The following is a 16,766-nucleotide window of genomic DNA, read 5'->3' as shown; positions in this document are numbered from 1 at the left end:
AATCCAAGCCATGGAAAAATAAGACTTAATATCAAACCATAAAGGCTAATATGGTTAGTATAAGTTAGACTTAAAACATAGCTATTAGCGGGGCGCCTGTCTGGCTCAGTCAGAAGAGCATGTGACTCTTGATCTCAGGGTTGTGAGTTCGAGCCCCATGCTGGGTATAGAGATAACTTAAATAAAAACCTAAGAAAAATTTAAAAAAACGGACGCCTGGGTGGCTCATTGGGTTGAACATCCATCCCAGGTCATGATATCATGAGTTGTGAGATCGAACCCTGGTTGAGCTCTCCACTCAACGGGGAGTCTGCTCGAAGATTATCTCCTTCTGTCCCTCCCCCAACTTTTGTGCACACACTCACAGTCTCTTTCTCTCTCTCACTCGCTCTCTCTAAAAATAAATGAAAAATCTTTAAACAACAACAACATAGTGTTAGCTATGTTAAGTGTAGTCCTGGGATCGAGTTCTGCATCAGGCTCTTTGCTCAGCAAGAAGCTGCCTTCTCCCTCTGCTTGTGCTCTCTCTCTCTCTCTGACAAATAAAGTCTTTAAAAAAAAAAAAAAAAAGCAAAGGAAAAGAAAACCTCTCCCCTCCCTCAGCTCATGCTCACTCTCTCCCTTGCTTTCTCAAATAAAGAAATAAAATCTTAAAAAAACAAAGTGTGGGGGCGCCTGGGTGGCACAGCGGTTAAGCGTCTGTCTTCGGCTCAGGGCGTGATCCTGGCGTTATGGGATCGAGCCCCACATCAGGCTCCTCCACTATGAGCCTGCTTCTTCCTCTCCCCCTCCCCCTGCTTGTGTTCCCTCTCTCGCTGGCTGTCTCTATCTCTGTCAATAAATAATAAATAAAATATTTAAAAAAAAAAAAAGTGTACGGGGCACCTGGGTGGCACAGCGGTTAAGCGTCTGCCTTCGGCTCAGGGCGTGATCCCGGCGTTATGGGATCGAGCCCCACATCAGGCTCTTCTGCTATGAGCCTGCTTCTTCCTCTCCCACTCCCCCTGCTTGTGTTCCCTCTCTCGCTGGCTGTCTCTATCTCTGTCAAATAAATAAAAATAAAATCTTTAAAAAAAAAAAAAAGTGTAGCCCTTAGCATAATGTCTGGCACATGATAGGTATGCAAGAAATGTCAGATATTGCAAGTATTACTAATTGTGGTGATAAAAATTTACTGAATTCTCTTTTAAATTTTTTGGGCTATAAATTCTTAATATTGTTCATGGGGTCACAGTAAGGAAAGGATGAGAGTCACTGCCTAAGACATTCTTTTTTACCTGAAAATCCATTACATATCCCTCAATTAACTGAGTTCTGTTTGTTGGAATAAAAATGTCAGAATTCCAAAACAAAGTGTATACCTTTGTAACTGAACATAGTATATAAAGGAGTTTCTTAACAAGGTTCAATTAAATTTTGGAGCATGTTAACAAAGAAATAATTTTCATTTCAGAAAGTTTTGATGTTAATTTCTTCTAGCAGTTTTTTATTGCCAGGACAAATTTTCTCATCATTTTTGGCATAGGACACTTTCTGTCACCAGCTTATGTACGTAGCTTTCCAAACCAGTAATGCTTCCCATGGGCAACTTTTGGGTTAACATAGTATGTCCTCTGATCTGATTGTTTTACATCATCCATGTCTTCGGCATTTGGAAGAGTCTTATTCGTTGGGTGAGAATTGTTAATATAAGAGTAAAATCTAATGCCTAAAGCCGCTGAATTATTTTTCAGGAAGCTGAAGAAATGCATATCAAAGCAATTCAGATAAAAGAGCAACTTCTTGGTCAAGAAGATTATGAAGTGGCACTTTCAGTGGGACATCTGGCTTCTTTATATAATTATGACATGAATCAGTATGAAAATGCTGAGAAGCTTTATTTGCGATCTATAGCAATTGGTATGTTACTTTAAAATTTTTAGTCAATTGATTAGAAATCAACGTGTCAACATGTCTTACGTGTTGTGTAAGGGAAGTGTAATTACGAAAACTTAAATGAGTGTAGAGCTGCTAAGCATATCCAAAAGCCACCCAAAAATCATCTGAAACATTTTGCTAAAGATGATTTATTGATGTTGAATCCAGTAGTACAAAGTATGACAGTTGAGGCATAGTGTCAAGTACAGGCAAAAGCAGTTATTCTAAATTAGTTGTGTAATTACTACACCCTCTACCTCCCTTCTTCTGGCTTTAGCATCATAGATGAGGTTTACCTGTTTTTGAATGTGATACCAATGGAATCATACAATGTATATTTTTATAGGTCTGGTTTCTTTTGGTGAACATGAATTGTGAAATACATCTGTGTTATTCCATAACACTATCACTTATTAATTTCCAGTGCCATATAATATTTTATTGGATTAGTATATAATTATGTATCCATTCTACAATTTCTCCCTGTTTTGGGGGCACCTGGCTGGCTCATTCGGTAGAGCATGTGACTCTTGATCTCAGGGTCATGGGTTTGAGCCCCATGTTAGGGGTAGAGTTTACTTAAAAAAAAAAAATTCTTCCCTGCTTTTATATTGAATTGTCTGTCATTCCTTACTGATTTATAGAAGGTCTTTATGTACTGTGGATGCAGCAAGCCCTTTTTTGGTTATATATGTTGCAGATAGATAACTCACTCTGCTGCTTGTTTCTAAATGGTGCCTTTCAAAGGACAGAAGTTCTTAATTCTAATATTTATCTTCTCTGTGGGTACCCAATCTCATTGGTTTCTCATTTAGCCTAGGGAATAAAATGAAGCCACCTTATTTAAAGAATTGAGCTTGTGTTGTCTTTTAAGAACCTCTTGTTCCGTTACTTGAGCTTTCTTTCTTTCTTTCTTTTTTTTTTTTTTTTGTCTGTGCATATGTGTATGTGTGTTTTACTTTCAGGGAAGAAACTGTTTGGTGAAGGCTACAGTGGACTAGAATATGATTACCGAGGTCTCATTAAACTTTACAACTCCATTGGAAATTATGAGAAAGTGTTTGAATATCACAATGTTCTGTCTAACTGGAACCGATTGCGAGATCGTCAGTATTCGGTGACCGACGCTCTTGAAGATGTCAACACCAGCCCCCAGTCCACTGAAGAAGTGGTGCAGTCCTTCTTGATTTCTCAGAATGTTGAGGGACCGAGCTGCTGAGGGAGGACCTCAGTTAACTAATTTACCTTTTCCCAGATTCCAGGGAATTCATACTGTGAAATCAAAACCATGTTGTTTTTTGGGGCTGGAATTTGCATTGAAACACTGGTCCAGTCCATTGACCCTATTTGGGTGATCCCTATCTTGCAGAGTGTCCGTAGGAATAAGCATATATTCAGTTATATTCAGCATGTACCGCATGTATAAGTAGTCTGGCCCATATTTTCAACCTAGTAGAACAAACAACAGGAAATCTTTTTTTTTTTTTTCATTTTAAAAAATAATTCATTTTGCAGAAAGCCTGAAAAGAACCCCTAAATAAAACTATTTAAGAGTTTAAAAGAGTTGCATTCTTATTATGTAAGGATGATTTTAACAACTTTTTAACATATTCTTCCTTGTGGAGGTATTCAATACTGTAATGTAAAGAAATTTTATGGGGAAAATCTTTATATGCAGTATAGGAAAGTTAACACAGTGCTAGTGGAAGAGGGACGTCCTGACTTGGGTTTGGCTACCCTACCCAGAGAAGTGGGTAGAACCACTCGAGAGCTCCATTACAAGGGAAGGGTTGTCAGACTCATCTGAACTGGACCAGTGTTGATCTGTAAGTAATAGAAAAGCTGACAGACCAGCAATTTTATTAACCCTTTTGTTGTTTCAGGGTTTTGGGGTACAACAATGCAAGATGCTCTGATAGCGTTTGCTGACAGGACCAGGAGGACCTAAAAAGGACCAGCCTAATAATGTAGAAAGGGGTTATTTGGACCAGAGGCTTTAGGTTATTATTTTAGCCCCTGCATATACTTTTATCAGTAGAATGTTTCATTTAGAGGTATAATGAAAAGTGATAATGCAAAAATTATATTCATGTAATTAGACACCAAACTAGGGAAATTTGGCGGTTTCAGTGGCATAGCTTTAGTCAGTGTGCACAGATGGCAGTGCCATAAGCAAGTCTATAAATAACATAAACATCCCCCTCATTTTAAATGTTACCCTAATAATCAATGCAATTAACAAGTATATTTACTAAGAGTCATGAAGTAGCTCATGGGTGGGAATTTTAGGTTACTGTATGGTTTATGCAGATTAATGGAAAAATGAATGCCCGGAAGAAGCAATTCTTACAGATCCTTCATTTTTATGGTAAATAATAGTACACCTATGTCATTTCATTTGAAATTCAAGCATCAAATGCAGAGATCCCCTAACTATATAATCTGTTTCACTAACTTGTCTTCTTGTTTATTGGGTTTTGATTTTTTTAATCTTAAGCCAGTCAGGTTATTTAATGTTGAGGTAATTAACATTCAGATTTGAAAAGTTATGACATGTAGCAATTAAGAAACAAAAAGGTCTTTTGCTGTTACCTCAATTCTTACTATAGTGGCCTATATGGTGCCTCTATAGTTAAGAATCAGGGTTTTCCCCCCTATTTTCAGGGGTTCATGACTTGGCTGTCAGATATGTTGCTCTTGGCTAACGCTTGGGGTAGTCTATGGGTGAGTGGATGTGTGTTGAATTTTGGTTTTCTTTTAACATGCACGTTGGGGTTGGAGGGGGGAAGAAATCTAAACTGCCACATTGAGTACAGAAAAATTAATTGGAGATTTCAGGTAAATTTGATTTTAAATACTTTTTTGAACTTCCCAAACCTAATCTTGTTTAAAACTGTTATTTGCAGTCTCGTTAGTTAGGAGCCAGTGTTTTTAAGTCCCCAGGAGGGGATTGACTGGGGGAGGTACATAAAGAGATGAAGCAAGCCCAGACCCTAAGATTGTAATTCTGATTTCAAAACCTGGGTTTATTCCTCAAATTGAATTACCTTCTTTTTCATTTTAAGAAGAGTACATTGGCACACCTGCACCTCCCCTCCCAGTTAATTGCAGTCTAATGCCAAGAGGCACCTCTTTATTAATTACCAAATAGTCTGTGTGACCAAGGACTAACATTTGTTAAGTTACTCAGCTCTATCCTCACGGGCCTATATATTTAATACCTCCAAAGATATTTCCAGGATAGGCTTTGTATACTTTTGTTGGTTATTTAGAGTCCTGTGGTATGTTTGTGGCATAGGAATGTCATGGTAAATTGTTTTTCAATAAATATTTTGAAACTTAACGTTTCCATATGAAGTTTTTTTTTTTTAATCAACCTGTATCTTTTGGTTTTGTGCTCATAATAGCATTTCCTAGGATAAAATCAAGCAAATGACTTAAGGCCTCATCCTCTCTTAACTCAGTTTGAGCTCAGCTTAGCTCACACAGTGATAAAGCAACATGATATTTAGAAGCCTAAGATCACAGGGTGATAATGTGGCAATGTGGCAGCCAGTTTTTCTAAAAAACATTGGTAGCTTCCCTTTGTTTCCACTGCTTTAACGTAGTTTTCTATAAATCCGTACACTTTGATTTAATGCAAACACTGGAGGCTGAGAAAAGAGATTGACAGCTTGTTAATGATGTAACAAACATTATGCTATCACTTCTGGGTGTGATGAGGAATAATACCGTAATGATTCTAAGCGTGAGATTTATCCTTTTCCTAGGGATGTTTGGGGTAGGTGAAAGAGGTGAATGTTACCATGCTTTATGGGGTTAAAAAGAATCTCAAAGAAAAGAATAAAATTTACCTCACAATAACCAATAGCTTGCACAAACTTTTCACATATGGTGGGGTTGTGTGTAAGGAAGCCTAGACCAACTTAAAGATTTTTCTGGAAGTTCAGCAAAGTAATGTTAAATAAGGGGCCTGAGGTCTCATCCTTCCCTAACTTTCATTTCTTCTCTCTTACCCAGTCTTTTTCCTAAAGTTGGTGCCGCTCGGATTGGGTGCGTCAGGGGGCTCTGTAATACTCGTGTACCACGCAGATGGTCAGTCACTCCTGCATCCAGTGTTATAGAACCAATTGGGTTTTTTAGATCACAGTTTTTATGGGTCCCCAAAGCCGACTTTGCCCAAAGCTTTAGGACCCTTATTGTCATTGGAGCTCTGTTTCTGCTTGGTTAAAAACAAACTCGCTGTTGCTCTGTAATAATCCTTGTGCAGGTACGTGCTTATTTGTGAAAATAAAAGATTTGACAAAGGCCTTTGTTCCTAGTCTGTTTGGGAAGAGTTCATAATGTTGCAAAAATTCAGTACAGAGGCTGCTACCTTATATATAAATGAGAGCGCCATCTGGTGGCTCCTTACATGCATCAGTGCTGAACAGTATAAACGCCTAAAACACGACTAAAGCTTTTGGCCATACTTTACAAATTGAAACAATGGTTTGCTTAGTAGCAGGTATTCTTAACTGCCACTTGGTCTTTATTTTTTCCCCAGAATTTGTAGCCTTGCTGCTTTCAAACTGTTCCTTTTCTGGATGACAAAGTTACTACTGGAAAAATACTTATTTATATAAGTACGAACTTTTTTAAGAGTTTTATTTTTGCTTTAAAAATTAATGTATATATTTCACCTCTTGGCTTTGGAGGACCTCAGTTCTTGCTAGGAAAAAAATTTTTTTTAATCTGACATTTGGATTAATCTCCAGCTTGAACACTAGTAGTTGTGTTGTCCACAAATCTCAGGAATGTGTTAGGCAGAAAACTGGTTTTACCCTGTCGGTGATCTGAAGGAGTGTGCTTTAGGATTTATTAACTAATACTATTCATTAATTGCAATCCTAGGTATCTATAGCATGAGTGGCCTTAGTGAGGTTGTTGAAGTGCACATTTTTTTTCAAAAGTAAAATTTAAGATTAAAAATATATGCTACATATAGATATCTAGAAAACCTGGTTTGTGGTGCACAAGTGTTGGATCACTAAATAATTGTTGCAGGTACCATTTGTGTAACATTACTCATTTCTGTATATTCCTTTTATGGAAAGATACATTGCCATGGTAACTAAAACTTTTCAATTTAGTTCTACTTTTATGATGTGAACGAATGCTACATTTTATTAAATATTACCGAGTCAGTACTATTTTTATACTTTATTAAGCAACAGGGGATTTTAGTTTAATAGGCTCAAGAGCTCTTAATGAAACAAATTACTAACAATTCTTTACATGAAAATCCCCACTAATAGTGCCACAGTAATTTCTATAGAAATATCTAGGGTCATTGATAGGTTTTTTTAAGACAATTCTTCACTGTGTCAGAATGACCTTTCATATCATCCTTTACACAAACTTGTAGTGCCCACCATTATTTGTAACCATTGAACCATACTAAGTATGTTTGTAACCAGCATTGTGATATATTCTGTACTTGTATTGCTAAAAAGGAATTATTGACCTAATAAATACAGTGTTCCTGCATTCGTAGTGTTTCTGTTTCCAGTTCAGTTGTGATCACTTTGGGTCGGAACTTGGGATTATTATTCCAACCTGTTTTTATCAGAGAACAGTGCGAGAGAAACTGTTGGAACTAGAACAAAAGTGCTCTTGTTCAAGACAAATAAGATGTGTGGCAGAGGAGACACGTGGTACCAGCATCTGGAGATGGTGCTTGTGAAACTACTTTGGAAAACACAGAGCAGTGCGTTAATTGATGCAGGGGGTTTTAGTCTTTATGAAAGTAACCACCTATTCTTTTCCCTAGTCTTCCATGTCTGAAGGGCAGGAGGCTGGTGTGGAGACCTGAGGAAGTTGTGCTGGCCATGGTGGAGAGCCCTGCATCTGGGTTTCCGTTCCAGCTCTGCCTCTGAGCAGTAGGAATTTGAGAAATGTCATTATGAGTCTCTTCGTGTTTCATTTCCTCATATGAATGGTGGGGTCAAATTAGGTCTTTAAGAAAATCCGCCATTGAAAGAGCATGAATTGTAAGCGCACAGAGCAGCTAGTGCAGGAAATGAAACTGAATTTTAAATTACTATAAAGAAAACATTTCGACAAAACCCCACCTTACTTGCAGTAATCAGGACTGGTTTGATCTCGCCTGCACCTGCAGTGATACCGACTTTTTAAAATTTTTCTTTTTACATTCCCATGACTTTGAACATGCTGTTCTCTCTTTTGTATGGAATGCTATTTTCTGCCTAAATTTCTATTCATCTGTCAAGCTCAAAGGACAAGGAAGCCTTCCCTGAAAGTTTGAGTTGCCTCTTCTTGGTACTTAAGCAGCATTTTATTTAAACCTTAGTTAAAGCCATTACTCTATGATCATGTAACTTACAGAATTAAAACTTTCCAGCTTATAAACGTTGCTGATTTGTGCATTGAACAAATTTTACACAGAATTTTCTCTGTAGCAGATACTATTCTCAATATGTTAGCAAACCACACCCACTTACTTTATACCCATTTATTTCTACAGTTTGAAAATTCGAGGCAAACGCCAAACTCATCAGATGATTATTATCAAAAAAACGAAGTGTTGGCAAGATGTAGAGAAGTTGGAGACCGTGTGCATTATTCGTGGGGATGTAAAAAGGTGCATCTGCCATGGTCAGCAGCAAGGTGGTTCCTCAAAAAATTAAAAATAGAATTACCGTGTGATCCAGCAATCCCTCTTAGGGGTATATGTTCAAAAGAATTGAAAAGGATCTTTCACCATGTTCGTAGCATTATTCATAATTAAAATGTGGAAGCAACCCAAATGTCCATCAGTGGATGAATGGATAAACAAAATGTGATACATCCATACAATGCAATATTATTCATCCTGAATAATAATATTCAAAATAATAATTCAGGAATTATTATTTCTTTAAAAGGAAGGCATTTCTGACACACGCTACATTGAACCTTGAGGTCATGCTGAAGTGATACAAGCCAGACATGAAATGGAGGGGAGAGTATGCTGTATATGCTGGAAGTATGGTTCTACTTACATGGCCTATGTGGTCAAACTCAGTAGAATGGTAGTTGTCAGAGCTGGAAGGAGCTGAAAATGAGGATTGGTTGCTTAATGGGTACAGTTTCAGTTTTGTAAGATGAAAGGGTTCTGGTGATTGGTTACACAACAGTGGACATAATACTACACTGTATGCTAGAGATGATACATTTTATGCATTACCACAATTAAAATTTTTAAGACAAACTTTCCAATTGCATAAGCAGTTAAATAAGACATGATAGAGTATGATGAAGTTCGAAAAAATCTGAGCGATCACTTCCACTCAGTGCCTTGATAAAGCTTAAGTGCAATTTATTTTCTGAATTGGATGGTTGATAGAACATGCCAAACTCGACTTGCACTTCAGTTCCTACTCAGCACAGAGTCAGGCTTTGTCCTTGACTCTTGCTGCTCCTTAAGTAGTTTTTTCCTTTCCTGTACCTGTTGTGTCATCAACAGCACACATTCTGGATCTGGTATGTTGGTATCAAAGTAACGAAGTTACACAAGACCAAACAAAAGAGTCATTTGAAAACCACCCTTAGGGGTGCCTGGTTGACTGATATGGTGGAGCTTGCGACCCCTAATCTCAGAGTCATGAGTTTGAGCTCCACGTTGGGTAAGAGATGAAAAACAAACAGGGACGCCTGGGTGGTTCAGTCCGTTGAGTATCTGCCTTCGGATCTCAGAGTCCCGAGATTGAGCCCCATGTCGGGCTTCCTGCTCAGCAGGGAGTCTGCCCCTCCCTCTGCCCCCCCACTTGTGCGCGAGCTCTCTCTCTCAAATAAATAAAATCTTCTAAAAATAAACTCCAGTTTTATCTGAAGGTGAGAATTCTAGGGAGGCAGGGTGCTTACAATGAGAACAAGGACTTAAGAGTCCAGAGGAGCTGCCTTTTACTAGCTAGGAGGACGAAAGCAAATTTCTGACCTTGGCTCCTCATCTTTCAAGTGAAAAGGACGCTACCCGTCTCTTGGATTATTATGAAGATTACATAAAATGAATGCAACACCCGAGTCAGTACTACGCCCATTATAGACATTGTGGAAATGTTAGTTCCTTTTTCCCCGGTTAGAGGATTATGGAGGAGAAGGAAGAGGAGCCTGAAAACTCCCCTTTTACTAAATACATGATGATGCAGCACGCCTGGCCGGGTGAGTCCATTTGCCAGGATGGCACCTATAAGGACCAACAAACAAAACTCAAGCCCTGCAAAAGGAAGGAAATAATAAAGATTAGAGCAGAAGTAAATGATACAGAAACTAAAAACAAAAACACAATAGAACAGTGAAACTGGAAGCTGATTCTTTGGATAGATCAACAAAATGGATAAACCTCTAGCCAGACTCATTAAAAAAGAAGAGAGAGGACCCAAATAAAGTTACTAAGGGAAGAGAAAACAACCAACACCACAGAAATACAAACAATTGTAACAGAATATTATGAAAACCTATATGCCAACAGATTGGACAATTTAGAAGAAATGGATAAATTCCTAAAAACATGTAACTTACCAAAAGCAGGAAGAGATAGAAAACTTAAACAGACCAATCACCAGCAATGAAATTGAATCAATAATCAAAAAATAGAAGTCCAGGACCAGATGGCTTCACAGGCGAATCCTACCAAACATTTAAAGAAGAGGTAATACCCCTTCTTCTCAAACTATTCCAAAAAATACAAGAGGAAGGAAAACTTCCAAATTCATTCTATGAGGCCAGTATCACCCTGATACCAACCAGATAAAGACACCACTAAAAAAGAGAACTACAGGCCAGTATCTCTCATGTATGTAGGTGCAAAAATCCTCAACAAAATATTAACAAGCCAAATCCAACAATATATTCAAAAATCCATCACCACGATCAAGTGGGATTTTTTCCCCAGGATGCAAGGGTGGCTTAATATTTGCAAAACAATCAACATGATACATCATCTCAATAAGAGGAAGGATAAAAACCATGATTATTTCAATAGATGCAGAAAAAGGATTTAACAAAGTACAGCATCCATTCACGATTAAAAAAAAACCCTCTGCAAAGTAGGTCTAGAGGGAACATATCTCAATATAACAAAGGCCACTTATGAAAAACCCATAGCCAACATCATACTCAATGGTGAAAAACTGAGAGCTTTTCCCTTAAGGTCAGGAACAAGACAAGGATGTCCACTCTCACCACTGTTATTCAACATAGTACTAGAAGTCCTAGCCACAGCAATCAGACAGCAAAAAGAAAGAAAAGGCATCCAAATTGGTAAGGAAGAAGTAAAACTCTATTTGCAGATGACATATTATATATAGAAAACCCTAAAGACTTCACCAAAAAGCTACTAGAATTGATCAATGAATTCAGTAAAGTCATAGGATACAAAATCAATGTACAAAAATCTGTTGCATTTCTTTTTTTCTTTTTAAGATTTTATTTATTTATTTATTTATTTATTTATTTATTTAATTTATTTGACAGAGATAGAGACAGCCATCGAGAGAGGGAACACAAGCAGGGGGAGTGGGAGAGGAAGAAGCAGGCTTGTAGCGGAGGAGCCTGATGTGGGGCTCAATCCCATAACGCCGGGATCACGCCCTGAGCCGAAGGCAGACGCTTAACCGCTGTGCCACCCACGCGCCCCTGTTGCATTTCTATACACTAAAAACGAAGCAGCAGAAAGAGAAATTAAGAAAACAATCCCATTTACAATTGCACCAAAGCCAATAAAATATCTAGGAATAAACTTAACCAAAGAGGTGAAAGACCTGTATTATGAAAACTGTAAAACACTAATGAGAGAAACTGAAGATGACACAAAGAAATGGAGAAACACAAAAATTAATTAATTAAAAAATGGAGAACACTCCATACTCATGGGTAGGAAGAACAAATATCATTAAAAGTCTATAGTACCCAAAGCAATCTACAGATTTAATGCAATCTCTATCAAAATACAATAGCATTTTTCACAGAGCTAGAACAAACAATCCTAAAATTTGCATGGGACCACAAGAGTCCTCAAATAGTCCAAGCAGTCAGTCAAAACTGGACATATCACAGTTCCAGATTTCAAGTTAAATTACAAAGTGGTAGCAAACAGTATGGTGCTGGCATAAAAATAGACACGTAGGTCAATGGAATAGAATAGAAAACCTAGACATAAACACAATTACATGGTCAGTTAATCTTCGACAAAGGAGAAATGAATATCCAATGGGAAAAAGACGTCTCTTCAACAAAGGGTGTTGGGAAAACTGGACAGCCACATGCAAAAAGAGTGAAACTGGACCACTTTCTTTCACCATGCACAAAAATAAATTCAAAATGGACTAAGAGCACCTGCCTGGCTCAGTCGATAGAGTGTGCGACTCTTGATCTTGGGGTTGTGAGTTCGAGCCACACGTTGGGTGTGGAGATTAAATAAATAAATAAATAAATAAATAAATAAATAAATAAATAAAATATTTTTGAACACTCAGGAGTCACATGCTTTACCAACTGAGCCAGCCAGGTGCCCCTTATCCTGTATTGTTTTGTTACGGTAGTATATTTTTCTCCTTTTTCATTAAAATTCTACATGGACACAGATGAATGGACCAGAACAGAACGTTCAGAAATAGACACAAATAAATTGGGAATTTAATGTATCATAAGAGTGACATTTCAAATCAGCGTAGGAAAGATGGATTTTTCCCCCTATATGGTAGATCCTATAAATACACTCCCACATGTGCAAGGACAACTGTTTAGCCATCTGAAAAAAAATATGTTGGATTCCTGTTATACAACTTATACCAAAATAAATTTCAGATAGACCAAAGATTTAAATGTAAAAATTGAAACCCTAGTGCTAGAAGGAAAGACACAATTTTAAATATTCTCTGAGTGGGGGAAACTTTTCAAAGTCATGAAGAAGCCGTTAAAGGAAGGACTGATAACTACATAAAAATAGAAAATGTCTGCATGCACAAAGGAAAAATCATAAAGCCAAAACACAGAAGCATTGGGTGTGGGGTCCGGAGACCTGGAAAGTCAATATTTCAATTTAGCTGTATCAGCTTTAAGTTGCTTCCATTTAAGATTTTAGGGAAAATATCCATTGTTCTCTAGGGCAGGGGCCCTCCTTGGGGGCTGCCTGGTCTGGCTCTGGGTGAGGCATTTTCCCTGCAGTGAAACTACCACCTAAGGCCAAGGTGTGATTGGGGGTTCCCACCTGGGCACTCCACCTCCAAATAGCCTTCCCTAACCACCTGTTTCTGGTGTCCCCAAGTCCAGCTTAGAGAGTCATACACTGGGTAGAGGTATCTTAGCTAAGAAAATACAAACTATTCTAGAACTAACACATTGAGTCTTGTGGGTTATTTGTGGGACATGAGCATTTCGGCCAAGGGCAGGTGGGGCATGTGTCTTGGGGTATAAGAAGTGTGCCGGCCGGGGGCATCGAGTTTGAGTTCTAGTCCCAGTTCTGGCACTGACTTCCTGCCAACCTTGGAGAAGTCAACCTTTCTTCTTGGGCCTCTTTTTTTCCCTCTGAACCAGGAAGTGGTTGGACAAAATGCTCTAGTTAGGTGCGTTAGTTCATTCATTCATTCTACAGATGTTTGCTATGTACCTACTACATGCTGGGGGACTGCTGCAATTGCTTGGGACACAGCAGTGAATAAAACAGATGAAAAGCTCTGCCTTTGTGGAATTTACATGTTAGGTGGGAGGATACCATTAATCAACAAGAAATATAATCATTAACTAAATTGTATAATATTTGAGAGGTGTAAGTGCCTTAGGAAAACAAAAACAGAGTAAGGGATATTCAGGATGTGTGTGGGTATTGGGATTTAAAATGAGGGTACAGGGGTACCTGGGTGGCTCAATTGGTTGAGCATCTGCCCTCGTCTCAGGTCATGATCTCACGATCCAGGGATCGAGCCCCACATTGGGCTTCCCACTCAGCCGGGAGCTGTCTCCTCCCCACCCCCATGCTCTATCTCTCGTTATCTCTCTCTCTCAAATAAATAAAATCTTCAAAAAAAAATGAGGTTATATGCTAGGCTACACAGAGAAGGTGACATTTTCTTTAAAAGATTTTATTTATTTATTTATTTGAGAGAGAGAGAGAGGACATGCCCACATGCATGACTGAGAGGGAGGGAGAAGGGTAGAGAGGGGAGGGAGAAGCAGGCTCCCCGTTGAGCAGGAACCCGGCTATGGGGCTCGATCCCAGGACCTGGAAATCATGACCTGAGCCAAAGGTATACACATTAACCAACTGAGCCACCCAGGTGCCCCAGGAGGTGACATTTGAACAGAGATTTGAAGGCAATAGCCAACTGGATATCTTGGGAAAGAACATTCCAGCCAGACAGAGGAAACAGCGAGTGAAAAGGCCCTGAGGCAGGAGTGTGCTTGACAGTAAGAGAAAAGCAAGAATGAGGTCAGACAGGTAACAGAATGGACAATGGGAGTAGACCATAGTAGGCCTTGTAGGCCCTTGCAAAATCTTTGGCTTTTAATTTGCAAGAGATGAAGAACTGCTTCAGGGTTTTATTTCTTTGTTTTAATATTTTATTTTTATTATTTATCTATTTATTTATTTGAGGGGGGAGGGGCAGAGGGGGAGGGGTAGGAAGAGGGAAAGAATCTCAAGCAGACTCTGCGCTGAGTGCAAAGCTCCACATGGGGCTCAATCCCACAGCCCTGAGATCATGGCCTGAGCCAAAACCAAGAGTCGGATGCTTAGCCAACTGAGCGACCCAGGCATCCCTTAATATTCTTAGAGCAGTTTTAGGTTCACAGCAAATTTGAACTAAAGATTCAGAGATCTCCTGTACACGAGCATCCCAACACATGCACAGCCTCCTCACTACCCACACTCCCCACCAGAGTGTTGCAAGGACACATCACCACCCAGAGTCCATAGTTTACACTAGGGCTCACGCTTGACGTTGCACATTTTATGGACCTGGACACACATATAAAAATATATATCCACCATTCTAGTATCACGCTGAGGATTTTCACTGCCTCCAAAATCCTTTGTGCTGTTGGAGGGTTTTGAGTGAAGCAATGTCCTGTGATCTTCTGTTTTGGAATTCTGAGATCCTACTAAATTTGAGGAAGGAGTTAAGAGGGCTGCAAAACCAAGACTGTTGCCTATTTTGCCTCCAGGCCGCCCGCTGGTCCCCCCCACTTGCCCCTGGTCTCCACCTCTGCATGCGCCCTGCCTTGCTTGGAAGAATGAGGCTGTTCCTCTAGGTGGTGACGCCGCCTCACACACAGGGACACTTACTTCCCCGTTCTGCTCCCAGACGACCAGACCTTTCCCTGGCACCTTGTCAGTGAAATTGCTCAGGAGTCGGGAAAATTGGAGAGGCCCTCCATCGTCAGGGACACCGTCCAGCCTGCTCGCCCGTCTCTGGCAAATCCTCCCTGCTTTGTCAGGACTGTCAGGGGCCACTGGAGCGAGGCCGACCCCCAGACCCCTACTCCATCTCGCCACTTCTGGGAAGCAAGGAGTATGAAGAACAAAGAGCGCTGTGGTCTTCTTTCCCTCTTCACACTTCCGTGTTCTTGTTCCTCAAGTCTAGATTGATATTCATTTTAACACTTAACCATTTTGATGATACTCACTCTGGAATATGAATGGAGGGAGGGGGAGGAGAAAGGGTCACACTCATACGGTCACCGTATGCTGCTGCCTCAGGCAGCCTTCAGACTCTCCTGCGCTTTTGGAAAATGATTGCACCTGCTTTCCTTCCTGGAGTTGACCACCGTCCACACGGTCTTACTATCTAGAAACAGGTACCATCTTCACTTCCATCTCCTCCCTCTTTTATCTTTCACACCTGTCTCTAAAAACTGCCCATTGTATCCTAGGTAATGTCACAAATTCACCCCTCTCCCTTTTCTGCACATCCTCACTGCCTTTGTATATCCCCAGGGTAGCAAATACGAAAAGTGAAGCAAGTCAAATGGGTGATATAAATGAGGGAAGAAGGTCAGTGTGTGAGGCAAGAGGGAGTGGTGGGGACTGTGGTGAACTGGAAGGAGTATCAGTGAACCATGAGACCCTGCTGTTCAGTCCGTCTGTGGGGAGCCCCAGCCTGTGGGGAGGCCCCAGCCACATGCGGCAAGTTGTGAAAAGCCAGAAACCTGTTGCTGTTTGTTGTTTTTAATGTGAAATGTACCAGGTTGATATTGGCAACTGATTTTTTAAAAAAATGTTTTAAATGATAAGAACACAAGGGGGCAAACAACACACTGGTGGTCCGAATTCAGCGCGAGGCAAGCGGATTTTTGACCACCAGTCTGAACCGTCATTCTAGCTATGACTATTGATGTGGTTTCTTCTTTGGTCTCCGGCCTCTCCCACCTCCCACTTCCACACACTTTGCTCGTGGCCCGCAGAGCTTCTCCCCAGTCGCCAGGTAACACCAGCTCGTTCCACTGCTTGACGACTCCCTTGCCACGGTCCCCCCAGATTACCCAGGAGACCAAGTGCAGATGACTGAGACAGGCTGCCGGACTTCTCCCTCTTTGACTCCAGGCCCGCTCCCTTCCCCACTACGCCCTCCCAGGCACAATTCACTCCTTTCTTACAGGCCAAGGCCTCCCCGCGTACCTCTGTTCAACCCATTGTAATGTCTATCTACGTGTGTCTCCTGCACTAGATGGCAAAGCGCGGTCATTGATGCAGGTGATCGTGACCACCCTTATTCATCTGTGCTCATGGGGGGCACCTGCCGCTCAGAAGGTAGCTGGCAAATATTTTTTTAATAAATTAAAAAATGAATGAATGATGACTGTTAGCCAAG

The 16,766-nt window shown here is 40.1% G+C and overlaps 1 protein-coding gene across 1 annotated transcript in view; it reads left to right on the top strand.

Moving 5' to 3' along the window:
• The window catches only part of APPBP2 (amyloid beta precursor protein binding protein 2), a 56,221-nt gene extending 49,373 nt beyond the window's left edge, over nucleotides 1-6,848 (top strand). The window contains exons 12-13 of the mRNA XM_011230049.3: nucleotides 1,734-1,899; nucleotides 2,883-6,848. Coding sequence (XP_011228351.1) covers nucleotides 1,734-1,899; nucleotides 2,883-3,136 — 420 coding nt within the window. The 3' untranslated portion in view covers nucleotides 3,137-6,848. The remainder of the gene's footprint in view (nucleotides 1-1,733; nucleotides 1,900-2,882) is intronic.
• The last annotated feature ends 9,918 nt before the right edge of the window (nucleotides 6,849-16,766 follow it).

This window comes from Ailuropoda melanoleuca, chromosome 13 (genome assembly GCF_002007445.2).
Source record: "Ailuropoda melanoleuca isolate Jingjing chromosome 13, ASM200744v2, whole genome shotgun sequence".
Taxonomy (NCBI): domain Eukaryota; kingdom Metazoa; phylum Chordata; class Mammalia; order Carnivora; family Ursidae; genus Ailuropoda; species Ailuropoda melanoleuca.
The sequence above is the reverse complement of the archived record's forward strand: the minus strand, read 5'-3'. Positions and strand labels throughout refer to the sequence as shown.